General features: G+C 44.6%; 1 protein-coding gene across 2 annotated transcripts in view; it reads left to right on the plus strand.

The window, feature by feature from the left end:
• The window catches only part of RASL10B (RAS like family 10 member B), a 127,322-nt gene extending 112,172 nt beyond the window's left edge, over window positions 1-15,150 (plus strand). For both annotated transcript variants that reach the window (XM_030185576.1, XM_030185577.1), the window contains exons 3-4: window positions 9,310-9,434; window positions 13,862-15,150. In XM_030185576.1, coding sequence (XP_030041436.1) covers window positions 9,310-9,434; window positions 13,862-14,132 — 396 coding nt within the window. In that variant the 3' untranslated portion in view covers window positions 14,133-15,150. The remainder of the gene's footprint in view (window positions 1-9,309; window positions 9,435-13,861) is intronic.
• The last annotated feature ends 256 nt before the right edge of the window (window positions 15,151-15,406 follow it).

Here is a 15,406-nt window from a genome sequence, read left to right on the forward strand (position 1 = left end):
AAGAGGGCAACACAGCGGGCTTGCTTTCAGTTTCTCCCTTCCCTCACTCAGTGTCCTGCCATCTGCGATGATGCATTTCCTGTTTCTGCGAGGGTGGGACACTGTGTGAGGTAAGGGAGAAGCTGGAGGTGAGCCCGCTGTGTTGTCCTCTTCACTGCCGTCACTGCGCTTGAAAGTAAAAGGGTTAAACGTGCAGGGGGGGGGGGTAAGGAACAGAGAGGAGGGCTGTCAGGGAGCTGAGGGAGGGCAGGGAGAATCCCTGGACATGGATGGGAGGGTAGGGAGAGAGAAGAGATCGCTGGACAGGAGGGGAGGGCAGGGGGAGAGAAGAGATCGCTGGACAGGAGGGGAGGGCAGGGGAGAGAGGAGTATTGCTGGATATGGATGGATGGAGGAGAGAGGAACATTGCTGGATATGGGTGGATGGAGGAGAGGGCAGGGGAGAATGGAGAGTTGCTGGACATGGATGATTGGCGGGGAGGGACGTCAGGAAGGAGATGCACATGGATGGAGGGGAGGGAAGAGAGGAGAAATGCTGGACATGGATGGAGTCTGCGTACTCTTTATCTTTTAAAAAATATTATAAATAAAAATCACAATAAAATAAAGATAAAAACATAGAACAATCCGCATCTCATACCCCTGGAGCATATTACTCATTATACACCCTTCCCAATTATTACTTATCATGACAGTACATTTCTCCTAAGGGTTCCCTTAAAAACATAATCACCATTGATAACCTTGCTAGCACCCGTTTAATTTGTGTGAGAAACAGGCCTTTTTTTACTAGTTATATATATTCTGGCTTGGATACTGTTTGGGTGATTCTAAAGAATTTCCAGGCTCTGTTGGGTGTGATGAAGATGCAGCATTTTAATCAAACGTTTTCAAGCACAAGTTCTTATAGTGTTAGTAGGGAAATTACATTGCAATGAAATGAAGTTTGTAGATTAGAAAACAAATTGAGAAATGTCTTGCTCTTGATTGTAATTTTTCAGAGCATATAGTCCTCGCATTCAGTAACATCAGTGGGCTTTCTTATGGATTGTGCATCAGGCTGGTATAACGTCTGCAGCGTAGACCAGTGTCTGGACTCCTTTAATAAGAATCTATATCATGCTTGTCCTTAATCAGATTTATAAATAAATAAAAAACAGGAAACATCTCAATGCTACTTTCTCTTGTTGCTTGTACACAGTTTGGGTAAGTAAAAAAAAAGCTGGTAATTATGATTTTTTAAAATGTGTTCTTACAAAGTTTCTATCTCAAAGGACATTTAACTACATCTGCATTGACTTGGGAACCTAAATGTGCCAGACTTGTTAAGTCCTTGTTAGCCTTCTCAACAAGTTTGGCTGTCTCAGTTGTCACCCTGGGCCAGATGCACTAAACCTAACGAGCCCACAACTTGCGTTTTAAACTGGTTCCAGCCAGTTTAAAACGCAAGTAGTTTACCAGGGGCATGCACTAAGGGCATTTTCCCTGTCACGGTAGCAGGCAACGGAAACGGAATGCAAATTATCCAAAGGCTATTATAATGAGCTGCACTACCGTTTTTCCGATTCCCTTACCGTGGGAACCCTAACGGGAGGTCTGCACCTCTCGTTAGGGCTCCTGTGAGGGAATCGGAAAGGAAAAGGGCCCCAAAAAAAGGTAAAAAAGAAAAAAAAAAGCAGCGAGCGCACGCGAGGGGCGTCCTTTATGGACGTACTCTGCCTGCACTTGTGAGGGATGTCTTTTATTTGTCTTTTTTTTTTTTTTTTTTTTTTGTAATTTATATATTTTATTGAAAACACAATATCACAACTGCGTTATATCATAACGTAACACTCCATTTCTCATAATAATATAACAATGCTTCTCTATATTTTATACATTTTCTCCCTCCCCTCCCTCCTCCCTCTCCCTCCCTCTCCTCCCCCTCCCCCCCCCCCTTCTTTTAATCCTCAGGATATTATATCACCTTCTTCTTATTCCGTATCTTTCAAGAGTACTTGTAATTGTGTCCATTCTTTTGCTTCAGAATTGTATCTCCCTATTCTTTTGTCTGTTAATTTATCCAACTCTATGAGCTCCCTTAATTTAACTTTCCAATCAGTCTTTGTGGGCCCCAATTTACTTTTCCAATGGCGTGCTATACCCGTTTTCGCTGCTGCTAGCCCTATCCGTTTTACTCTTTGTTGCCATTTTTGCCCTCTGTGGTTTCCCCACCCTAGTAAGCACCATTTAGGTTCATGAGGAAAGGGAATCTCCAAGACCATTGATAATTCGTTCACAATGTCTTTCCAATACTCTTGTATCTGGCTACATTCCCACCATATATGGTAGAATGTACCTTTCTCTTTCCCACACCTCCAGCATTCCGCAGAGGCTCCTGGGTATATTTTATTAATTTTTTCTGGTGTATAGTACCATCTACTTAGTATCTTGTATGCATTTTCTTTGATCAGCACACAAACTGATGTTTTCTTAACTTCGGTACACACCCTCCTCCATTCGGTCTCACTTAATGTCTGTCCCATGTCTTTTTCCCATGCTTCCATAAAAGCATGTTTTCTAAAAATTTGGCCCCGAAGGTGCCCATATACCTTGGAGATTCCCCTGCCTGACACATCAATTTCTCCCCATATATTTTCGAATTTCTCATGATCTACTGGTGGGTGTTTTGTCCATTTTTCTGTTATAATAAAGTGTTGGACTTGCAAGTATGCGTATTTATCTGTCTCTTGTAATTCATATTTCTCTTGGAGTTCTTCAAATGCCCTTATGCGACCTCCGTCCATTAAGTCACGAAATCTGATCAGACCCTTCTGAAACCATGTGGAGAAGACCCTTGATTCTTTCCCCGCTGGGAATCCCTCCTCCTGTGTGATCCACGCATATGAGGATCTCTGTTGTGTCCCCCTTAATTTCTTTTTTAAGGTACCCCAAAGTGTTAGTAGATGTGTTATAAACGGGTTTAGAGTCAGTTTCCCATAACTTTGTTCAGGAAGGGAGGCCCACAGAAGACCCTCCAAATATCCCTCTCTGACAAACACTTGTTCTAATGTGGTTATATGTGACAAGTCTACCTTACACCATTCTGCTATTTGTGTGATTTGTCCTGCCCAGTAATACCATTGCATGTTTGGCATTTCTCTTCCTCCTTCCTGTACTCTTCCCCACATTATCCTCTTGGGTAACCTTGCCGGCTTTCTCCCCCAGGTAAATTTCCCTAATTCTGATTGCAATCTTGTCAACTCTCTGGTCGGTACTGGGATGGGTAATGTCTGAAACAAAAATAGAAGTCTTGGCAGGATATTCATTTTTATTACTGCTATTCGTCCCCACCACGACAGCCATCCTGACCCCCATCTATTCAAATCCCTCCTCACTGAACTAAGCAGGGGTTCATAATTCCAAGCATATAGATTCTGTAAATCTTTGGGAATTTTTATTCCTAGATACCGGAAACCCAGTTCCGTTATTTTAAAATTGCACCTTTCCTTCAGGTAATTACTCTCTGCCTCTGTTATTGTAATTCCCATTATTTCAGATTTGTCGTAATTTACTTTAAATCCTGCTTGTCTCCCATATACTTCAAGTTCCTTAACTAGGACAGGTAGAGTGTGCATCGGTTGGCCCACGTAAAATAGGATGTCATCAGCGAATAACGCTATTTTATGTTCCTTTCCACCTAGTTTTATTCCCCTCACCTCCTTCATGGTTCGAATTCTCTGTGCCAGGGGTTCAATAGACAACGCGAACAATAGGGGCGATAGCGGGCATCCCTGACGTGTACCCCTCTGGATATGGAAAATTTCAGAGTATCCCCCATTAATCTTTAATCTTGCAGTCGGTGATGTATATAGCCCTTTTATCCATTCTATAAATGGTATTCCCATTCCCATTACCCTCATTACCTCCCATAGATATTCCCACTCCACTCTGTCGAACGCTTTCTCAGCGTCTATTGCTAACAGCGTCAGCGAGTCTCCTCTTCTTTGCGCCCCCCAAATAATATTCAATGTCCGTCTGATGTTATCAGCAACCTTTCTATTTAATATAAAACCAGATTGATCTGGGTGTATAAGTTTTGGCATTATACGGGCTAGGCGGTCGGCCATGACCTTTGCAAGTATCTTAACATCTATATTTAATAATGATATAGGTCTATATGATCCACAACATGTTGGGTCCCTTCCTGGTTTAGGTAATACTGTTATACCCGCTATTTTCATGCTATTAGGTAGCCCATTTCCTCCAAAGTTTGCATTTCCAACTCTCACCAATATTGGGGCTAATTCCCTTCCAAATACTTTATAAAATTTCCCCGTGTATCCATCCAAACCCGGTGCCTTGCCTCCTTTTAGCCCCTTGATTACCTCTAGTACTTCCTGCAACGTTATGGACTTCTCTAGCTCTAATTTCTGAGCCTCCGTTACCTTGTGGAGTCCTAGATCTCTTAATTGACTTTGTATGTCTTCTTTGGGGATTTTTTCCCCTGGCGCGTATAATTTAGAGTAATATTGCACAAAGGCTTTCCTAATATCTTTATCTTGATATACCAATCTATCCCCTTGTGTTTTTAGTTTAGTGATTAAGCTCCTTGTCTGTTTTTGTCTTAAAGTGCGTGCCAGCATGGTCCCCGCTTTGTTACTAAATTCAAAAAATTTTTGTTTCATCAGGGTTCTATGGAATTCCATCGTACTCATCTGTATTTTCCGGAGTTCCCCTCTGCATTGTATTAGGTCTCTGAGCGTTTTTGCATCTCCCTGTAGTTGGTGTTGTGATTCTAATTGTGTTAATTTTTGCCTAATTGTCAATTCTGTTGCTTCTCTTTTTTTTTTTTTGTAGGTGCCTTTTGCTATCAGATGCCCTCTAATTACAGCTTTTAGAGCATCCCATAAGGTACCTTCCGATACATCTCCCCTGTCATTGTTTTGGAGGTATTCTATTATCCTCATTCGTATGTCTTGACAATCTTTCTCCGCAGCTATCAGGGATTCATTTAGTCTCCACATCGTTTCCTTTCTCTCTATCTCTATTTTCCCCACCAGTACCCATACTGGTGCGTGGTCTGATGTCTGTATATTTTCTATGTCTGAGTCTTTCATGTCCCCCCATATTGATCTGCTCCCCCAAATCGCATCTATCCTTGAGTATGATTTTTGGGCATGAGAATAAAAAGAATATGTTTTTTGACCTGGGTGTTGCATCCTCCATATATCTACCAGATCTAAATCCTTCATTAATTTAAGAAATTTCCCCCTATGTGTTCTCGGTCCTCCTCCTTTCCCCTGTGAATGGTCCAGTCTAGAGGCAGTCATGTTGTAGTCCCCTCCCATAATTATCTGTCCCCTTACAAATTTACTTAGGCCTAAGCCTAGTTTTGTGAAAAAAGTTCCCTGTCCCTCATTGGTGCATATACATTGATAAATGTGATCAAGTGATTTCCTACCCTTCCTTTAATTGCTAAGCTTCTCCCATCTTCCCCTTTGTATATATCTTCTTGTACAAATCTTAACTGTTCATTAATGTAAATTGCCAATCCTCCCGTCTTCCCTCCCTTGGGATCCGCCAGCTTAGTTCCCTGCCCCAGTGTTTTATAGCTAATCAAGTGCTCATCTCGTCTTTGTATATGTGTTTCCTGAAGCATTATCACATCCCATTTTAATCTTTTCAGTTCTTTAAGAACTATGCTTCTTTTCCCGGGATTATTCAAACCGTTAACGTTCCAAGATCCTACTTTTATTCCCCTCCCTCCCCTTTCCCTTCCCTCCCCCCCTCTTTTCCCTGCCCCCCCAGTGGGCTCCTGTTTTTGGCCCTGGACACTTCTGGCCCTGGAGGAAGTGCATCTGTGCCAGACGGCTGCCCCCACATATTTACATCATCAGTTCCCTCCCCCTCCCCCATTTACATTTCCCTATTCCCCCACACCAAGCATATTGCAACAATTAACCAGCACCATAGTTCTCACAGAGTATATTACCACAGTTCCATTTAGTTGACCTCTGGTTAATTTCTCAGTCTTTTCCTCTTATTTCTCCCTCAAATCTGGCTTTGTCCGGGGATCTGTTTTCTTCTCTCTTCCAATTTTCTGCCATCTTTGATTTTCCGGGGTCTGTTGTCTTTGTTGTCGTCTTTGTTCTCCTTCTTTATCTTGTGGAATGTCCGTGCAGCCCATGTCTCTCAGGCTTTTCCATGCGCCTTCCACCGTCTGGATTCGCCTCGACTTGGTGCCCACTGTTACCAGAATTCCTCTTGGGTACAGCCACCGGTATCTCAGTCCTGCTTTTTGCAAATACATTGTGATATCCTTAAGTTCTCTCCGTGCTTGCAGGGTTTTTTTCGCCAAATCCTGGAAGATTTGTATTTTATTATTTTCCCATGTAATCTCTTTCATGGCCCGAGCCTTGCGCCACACTGCCTCTTTGGTGTTATAGTCATGGAAGCATGCTATTATATCTCTAGGCCCCTCAGCCCTCTGTGGCCCTAATGTCCGGTGAGCTCTGTCAATTCTATATTTGTCCGGATTGGTTGAGTCCTCGCTTTCACTCTCCAGATCCATAATAGCTGCACAGATTGCTCTTATTATTTTGGATGCGTCTTTGTATGACTCTACCTCTGGTACCCCTTTGAATCTCAGATTGCATCGTCTAGACCTGTTTTCCAGGTCTTCTAGTTGCATTTCCAGGGCTTCTCTGCATTGATTTTCTTTTTTTATTGCTTGCTGCAGTTCTTTTATCTCCTCCTCTGCACCGTCCACTCTCTCCTCAGTCTCCGCCACTCGTTTCCCCATATCTCTCAATTCCTCCCGCAGCTCTCCTATTGCCGCCTGTATCCCTTTTCTTGTATTCACCATTTCCGCTTTAAGCTCTTGGAACCAGCGTGAAACATCCATTTTATCTGTTTCCGAGTTTTCGTCTACCATTTCCTCGTGCTCCGGGTCAGATTCGGAAACTCCGTCCGCCATTTTGAAATTTCGCGACGCTACTTTCGCGCCCGCGCTTTTCCCTATTCCAGGGTTTTCGGCGGCGTACTTGAATTTAGCTAGTTTCTTCCGAGCTGCCATTACTTCTGGTGTTTAGATTCCTGCTTGGTGGGGATTTTCGCCGCGTTTTCGGGGAATTGGAGGCTCCTTTTACTTCTGGCTCTTCAGAGCTCTCTTGTTAGGCAGCCATTCGACAGCGCTGACGTCACTTCCTCCCCTTTTATTTGTCTTTTTAACGTTATTTATTTTTTTTTTTTTTTGTCTCCCCGGCGCTGCTCACCTTCTGTAGCTGTGCGAGGAGAAGGGAATCGGGGCCATGCGAGTCGATCCGGAGTTCAGGACGTCCCTTTCCATTTATGCTCCTCTTCCAGGTCTCTTCAGCCAATCAGAGTGCGTTTAGCTGACACCAGCAAGCTAGACGCGCTTGATTGGAAGAGGAGCATAACCAAATGGGACGTCCCGATTCTCCGACTGGCTACCGAGGTAATGGTGAATGCAACGGAGCTACAACGAGTAGCTCATTTGCATTCCCTTTCCTTAGTGAATTCCCGTTCCCTACCGATTCGTTATGGAATTGTTAGGGAACGGAATTACCGACGACTTTAATGCATCTGGGCCCCTGTGCTTTGCAGTTCCTGGGACTGGAGGCTAATAATCTCCTGTGGGTTTAGCAGAGGGTGGCCAACTGGAAGCACTGACATTCCCCACTGAGCCTCATTGGTTCACATTTACATAACTGAACTTTAGGGGGTCTTTTACTAAAGCCTAGCTCAAGTTATCTGCAGCAGGACCCATAGGAATAAAATGGACGCTGCTGCAGATAACTCACGGTAATCTTTAAGATCCCCTTAGTTTTCAGTTTTGGTTTCTGCTTCGGCCGTAACCAGGCAATATGTTGTTTTGGTTTTCGCCGGAAGCGTCTAGACGGTTTCAGTAGCAGTTTTGGTTTTGGCAGAAACTGAAAAAAGCAGTTTTGGTTAAACTCTAGTTTTCAGGATATCCATAATGAATATACATGCAGGTGAATTTTCAAAAGAGAAGGGCGCCCATCTTCCGACACAAATTGGAAGATGGGTGTCCTTCTCGCAAGGTCGGCTAAATCGGCATAATCAAAAGCTGATTTTGGGCGCCCTCAACTGCTTTCCGTCGCGGGGATGACCAAAGTTCACGGGGGCATGTCGGCAGTGTAGCAAAGGCAGGACTGGGGTGTGCTTAGGAGATGGGTGTCCTCGGCTGATAATGGAAAAAAGAAGGGCGTCCCTGATGAACACTTGGGCGACTTTACTTGGTCCATTTATTTTCACGACCAAGCATCAAGAAGGTGCCTGAACTGACCAGATGACCACCGGAGGGAATTGGGGATCACCTCCCCTTACTCCCCCAGTGGTCACTAACCCCCTCCCACCATAAAAAAAGGTTTACAAATACATTTTTGCCAGCCTCAAATGCCATACTCAGGTCCATCGCAGCAGTGTGCAGGTACCTGGAGCAGTAGTAATGGGTGCAGTGTACTTCAAGCAGGCGGACCCAGGCCCATCCCCCCCCCCCCCACCTGCTACACTTGTGGTGGTAAATGTGAGCCTTCCAAAACCTACCACAAACCCACTGTACCCACATGTAGGGGACCAGTGCACTACGAATGCTGGCTCCTCCCACAACCAAATGGCCTGGATTTGGTCACTTTTGAGATGGGCGTCCTCGGTTTCCATTATCGCCGAAAACCGGGGCCGACCATCTCAAAAACGACCTAAAGACGACCATCTCTAAGGTCGACCTAAATTTCATGATTTGGGCGTCCCCGACCGTATTATCGAAACGAAAGATGGACGCCCATTTTGTTTCGATAATACGGGTTGCCCTGCCCCTTTATGGGGCCATCCTGCGAGGACGCCCTCATGAAAACTTGGGCGCCCCATGATATCAGTTTGCATATTCTGAGCCTCCAATGAGTACAAGCTGGTCGTCTGCATATATCATGGATATCCTGAAAACCCGATTAGCTGTGGAGTCCCTAGGACAGGTTTGGAAAACCCCGGCTTAGAGTCTTGACAATTTGACTAAAACTGTGACTAAAATGATTGTATAGCCCTGCACTTTTCCTATAGGATATCACCTTCAGCTCCCCATTCTTATTGGATTTTGAATGGTATTTTTACATTGCCAGCAGTGGGTCCCTAAAGTCATCAGAACAGCTCAATCTGTGTGCACCCTGTTCCCTGGGTCATTGCATCAGGCTTCGCCACATCCTTACATAGCCCTCCTCACGTCTCTCCACAGCACTGTGCCACGTGCCCTGTACCTGCCAGTGATGGTTTCCCGTCTGTGTGTTCCAGGAGTGGGCAGACACCTGCTGCAGGGGACTCCGCAGCGCTCACGCCTACATCTTGGTCTATGACATCTGTTGCTTTGACAGCTTTGAATACATCAAAACTCTACGACAGCAGATCCTGGAGACAAGGTGAGCAACTGCTGTCTACTCATGCTGACTAAGTTTGTTGGGTAAGCCATGTCAGCCCCAGTTATTTAGACTGTATGACACCTTCAGTGCCGAGCTAAGGGATTCAACAATCCATATATCAGATTTTCTTCTGTCATTCGAAGGGAGTAACCCCATCTTTAGATGCTCATTGAGTCCACTGTGGCATTTTCCCAGGGAAAGAGATGGAAACAGCTGTGGGAAAGAAAGGAGCGTTTTCAGCTGTTCTAAATTAATGAGGTTGCAATCCAGGTACTGCCACTTCATATTACTGGCACCTAGATTATGGGGGTGGTCGTCTGCTGTATACCTGGCCAGTGCAGAATATCTTTGAATACCATGGCTAGTGCTTGAAAGCAGCACTGACTGTGGAATTTAAATATCTGCCAGTATATTTCTTCAGTGTGTCTTCTTGGAATACCCCCTCACCAGTCTTGGTTTTAAGATGAGTGGATATCCTGAAAACCAGACTGGCTAGGGGAACTGAAGCTTGAGAAGCTCTATTCTGTACCCTTTTGGATGTCTCATCATATCACAGAAACACATGTAACACCCCCTTTTATGAACATCCCTGGGTTCGGGGCTTGACCAGCAGGAGCCCTCACTCTGGGCTTGCTCCTTCAGTCCCTTGAGTATATGTGGCACTGGTGTCTCCATTCAGGCAGAAAGGTATTGGTGAGTGAGATTTTCCCTCCCTTCTCTCCAGGAAAATCTGAACAAATACCCCTGTGAGCTTATCTCTATTAAGATTTCAGTCCTCTGACATCTGATCTGCACTGGCAGGCATCTCAGAACAGAAGAATCGCTGTAGATTTACTTCTTTGAAACCTGCAGCCTTGTTGAGCAGCAGAAGCGTAGCCAGGTTGAGGGCGCAGGGGGAGCAGAGAGCGGACTGCCAACGGCACTGGCGCATATTTTAAACATGACAAATCGTGTGAAAAATAGGCGTTGGCGCAGTCGGAAGTCCATTTTAGGGAGCAGTTGCTCCCCTGGCGACCTCCATAGCTACCCCTCTGCTCAGCCGTAAGGAAACCCCTCTTCTAAAACAGAGAGACAGAGAACTTTCCCTATATGCTAGCTCCTTTTGAATTCTTGCCCTCTCTTGGCTAAACCCTGTAACTGCAGCCTTATACGGCATCCTACAAGACAGGAAAGAGGAAAAAAGACAAATGGGCTGCTTGAAGGAGAATTAGCAGAAGGTAGACAGGAAAGCGGAAAAGAGAAACTGGAACCAACAAGATGGAAAAATATCAAATGCAGACTACAAAGGTAGAAAAGGCATTTTATTTTGAATTTAACTGAAATATGATAGCTTGGGAAATTTGCATAGCAGATGTCTTTTTATTGTTTTCAGTAGAAAAGGAAATATATTTCTGTTTTTATTTCTCTACTATTGCAGTACATGCCCAGATCCCCAGTTCAATTTTTGTCTACATATTTTTATTTCTAATTTGTGACCCCTTATTCTGTATTTGATGAGTGTCTGTCGCTGTGATTGTAATGGCAGGTGGGGAGATTGAAGGGGAGGCAGAGAGAAGAGGGAATTGGGGGGGGTGGCCTTCTTTATTTTCTGCTCTGGGTCCTAGCATCTGTAACACCAGCCCTGAGCCTTGCAGTAGCTGGTGGGGATCCCTAAGCCTCACCAGCTGAGGGCCCCCTCTGAAGGCGGCCAAAACTCCCTTCTAAGCTTGGTAGATGGTGGCAGCATCCTTGAGTTGACAACTAAGCATGTGTGAGATGCCAGCATTGGTGGCTCAAGGAGTTGCTGCTGCCTGCCAAGCTTGGTAAAAGGGCCATCTTTGCAGGAAGTCTTCAGCTGACAGAGCTTGGAGGATCCTCTTGAGCTAATGTATTTATATTTTGAGTTGAGAGATGCGGGGGGAGGAAGGGGCGAGGGCAGAGAGAAAATTTTGTGCCCACCCACCCAGCCCATCTCAGGCCCACCCAAAATTGGCTGTCTGGGTATGCTCTCCTCTCCTCTTGGCTGTGTATATTGAGGCCCTGGAGTCTCATGTTCTGGTTGGTGGTCCTTCTCTGTCACTGCCGTTTTTGTAATAAAGTGCAGGTCATTGTGAGGGTAATTCCATGAGTGGGGCAATATGATGCTAAGTGAGAGCCTAGTCTATAACAGCATCTGTTTGCAGTTGCTCCAGCAACAGACCTGGCATAACTGCAGACACCTAAATGTGGCAAAATTATGCATAGCTTACATCAGGGGTCCTCAGATGCAGTCTTCGAGGTCCACAACCCAGCCTGGTTTTCAGGATTTCCACAATGAATACGACATGGAAAAGAAAATAAGATGATACCTTTTTTATTGGACATAACTTAATACATTTCTTGATTAGCTTTCGAAGGTTGCCCTTCTTCGTCAGATCGGAAATAAGCAAATGTGCTAGCTGACAGTGTATATAAGTGAAAACATTCAAGCATTACTATGACAGTCTGACAGGGTGGGAGGATGGGGGTGGGTCGGAGGTATGCATGGGGACATCAAAGCATATCATTGATATTCTAACAGGATGGGTGTGGATAATTGAGGGGTGGGGTGATCAACAGAGAAATACAGCTTTATGGTTTATAATGGGCTAGGAACCCCAGATCCTTGTTAAGTCCTTTCTGTTGGGTGTTAAAATATTCAATCATTCTGACTTCAAAGGTCTTACGTTCTTGTATGGTTTTAAAGTTACCTTTCAGGATTCTCACTGTGAAGTCACTGGTACAGTGTCCTGGTCCTGTAAAATGTTGACTAACAGGCGTGGGAACCCTACTGGCACCAGTATTGTTCATGTGATGTCTATGTAAATTGAATCTTGTCTTAAGCATCTGGCCTGTTTCTCCAATATAGCATCCTTAGTTACATTTTTTACACTGAATGATATATACCACATTGGAAGATGAGCAAGTGAAAGATCCCTTTATGTTGAATATCTTTCCTTTGTGGGTAACTGTGGGGTCCTGTGAAATATTTTGGCATAGTTTGCAACTGGATAAATTACAGGGAAGTGTGCCCTTCTGTTCCTTTTCAGTCTGTGATGGAAGTTTACTTCTGATTAGCTTGTGTTTTAAGTTGGGTGGTTGTCGGAAGGCCAGTACTGGTGGGGATGGGAATATCTCTTTCAGTAATTCATCCTCCTGGAGTATAGGTTGTAGATCTCTTATGATTTTCCTCAGTTTTTCCAGCTCTGGATTGTATGTCACTACACTCTTTCACTTGCTCATCTTCCAATGTGGTATATATCATTCAGTGTAAAAAATGTAACGAAGGATGCTATATTGGAGAAACAGGCCAGATGCTTAAGACAAGATTCAATTTACATAGACATCACATGAACAATACTGGTGCCAGTAGGGTTCCCACGCCTGTTGGTCAACATTTTACAGGACCAGGACACTGTACCAGTGACTTCACAGTGAGAATCCTGAAAGGTAACTTTAAAACCAAAGAACGTAAGACCTTTGAAGTCAGAATGATTGAATATTTTAACACCCAACAGAAAGAACTTAACAAGGATCTGGGGTTCCTAGCCCATTATAAACCATAAAGCTGTATTTCTCTGTTGATCACCCCACCCCTCAATTATCCACACCCATCCTGTTAGAATATCAATGATATGCTTTGATGTCCCCATGCATACCTCCGACCCACCCCCATCCTCCCACCCTGTCAGACTGTCATAGTAATGCTTGAATGTTTTCACTTATATACACTGTCAGCTAGCACATTTGCTTATTTCAGATCTGACGAAGAAGGGCAACCTTCGAAAGCTAATCAAGAAATGTATTAAGTTATGTCCAATAAAAAAGGTATCATCTTATTTTCTTTTCCATGTTTTATTTTGTTTGATTTCTATTGATAACCTTAAGAGTGGACTAACACGGCTACCACACTCCTCTACACAATGAATACGTATGAGATCTATTCACATGCAATGGACCGTACGTATTCATTGTGGAAATCCTGAAAACCTTGAGGATTGCATTTGAGGACTCCTGGTTTACAGTATTCTGCGTAAGGAGTTTTTTTGCACATGCTCCTTCCTCGCTCCACACATGAATGCTCCCCTTGCGTGTCTGTGCTATGTCACTTCCATGTGCCCGTACAGAATAGTGCATTGGGGTTTTGCTGCCGCTTAAGCATGTATAAGTTTACACTGACTCACAAAAGTGACAGCAGTATGCATGGTACAAGAATTGTCCATCGTGTTTCTTCTATGGGCTGATTTTTCTCCCTCTTTTCACAAACCTTTTCCATTGTGTTTTAATTCCATTTTTATTACTTAAAAAAAGTTATATGTACTGGTTTAATCCTACGATGTCTAGAGATCCATTCTATCTATAACACTTGTTCCTTTTCTCTCCCTTCCTGCCCCTTTTCCCTCTATTGTGGCTTCCCTATTCCCATGTAGGGTCATCGGAACCACAGAAACTCCCATTATCATCGTAGGCAATAAACGGGATTTGCAAAAGGGCCGTGTGATACCCCGTTGGAATGTCTCCAACCTGGTGAAGAAGACATGGAAGTGTGGCTACATCGAATGCTCGGCCAAATACAACTGGCACATCCTTCTGCTCTTCAGTGAGCTGCTGAAGAGTGTGGGCTGTGCACGCTGCAAACATGTGCACACTGCCATCCGCTTCCAGGGGGCGCTGCGGCGCAACCGCTGCACCATCATGTGACCTGCAAGGCCTTGGTTCCAACTTTTGACTTCCTTCATAAGAGGCACAGCTGCAGCCTTACCACTCCAGACTGAATCCTGCACTCTTACAAGAGTGGGATCAGGGGAAGGGATGTAAGCGGAAAGCAATGTGTGTTCAAGGTTCAGCTGTCTCACAGCCAGGGCCCCTGCAATAACCAGCTTTCTGGTTCTTCCCAGCCTGCAGGGACAGGCGTGTTTGTAGATTTGTAGAATGAGGTTATGGGACATCCCATCAGTGCTGAGGCCTGCTCTCCTTCCCACATGGAAGCCCCACAGCTTTCCACATGAGCTGGTCCCCTTTTCTTGGCTAAATGCATGTTTCTTTTTCCCTCTTTGCAGTATAAAAGGATAGTGATAGGCAGCACAGGTGCAAGGTGTCCTAGGAAATCATTTAGCCTTGTGCCCTTCCCCCTGCCATTTTTAGGTCCTTCATCTCCTCCCCCCACCCCCAAAAAACAACCAATTATGATTACACTAATATCACTGTTCCTGGAATAATCTAGGTAAATGGGCGGTGTGACAGCTGCCCACCCTTTCTGCTGGAAAAGGTACCTCCTGCTGTTTCTTTGAGTTAGCCTGGCTGTAAGGACCTATTGTCTTGCTTTGGTGCCACAGAAGCTGTTGCCATAGGCAGTTGCATAGTCATGCCTAATGGTTGAGGCAGCCCTGATGAAAGGGTTAACAGATGTCTTCATGTCATGCGCAGTAAACTGAAGTTGCCTTACTTTGTTTAAGGACTTCCAGTAATACTTTTCTTACACATAGCTGCAGTGGATCAAATGAAGTGCAGGCCCAGTGTGTTCTGGTCTGCACAGAGGGCATAATTTCACCTTGAAACAAGTAAAGCTATTCCTCCCCCACCCCCTTTACATATAGGAGCAGTCTAAGGTGTGGCAGTCAAAGACACTTTGGGGCCTTTTTACTAAAGTGCGTTAAGCACATGGAGAGCAGTTCTATTGACAGGCTCCTGTCAAAGTAGAAGCTTAATTTCCCTTCCAGAGTGTTAGTCACATCATTAATTTGTGCATGTAATTTAGGTGCAACCTCATCTGCCAGCCATACAGCTGGTGTAAATGCTTATACTTAGATCGCTATCAGGCTTATTTTCGAAAGAGAAGGGCGCCCATCTTTCGACACAAATCGGGAGATGGGCGTCCTTCTCTCAGGGTCATCCAAATCGGCATAATCGAAAGCCAATTTTGGGCGTCCCCAACTGCTTCCCGTCGCGGGGATGACCAAAGTTTCCGGGGGCAT

Source organism: Microcaecilia unicolor, chromosome 13 (genome assembly GCF_901765095.1).
Source record: "Microcaecilia unicolor chromosome 13, aMicUni1.1, whole genome shotgun sequence".
Classification (NCBI taxonomy): domain Eukaryota; kingdom Metazoa; phylum Chordata; class Amphibia; order Gymnophiona; family Siphonopidae; genus Microcaecilia; species Microcaecilia unicolor.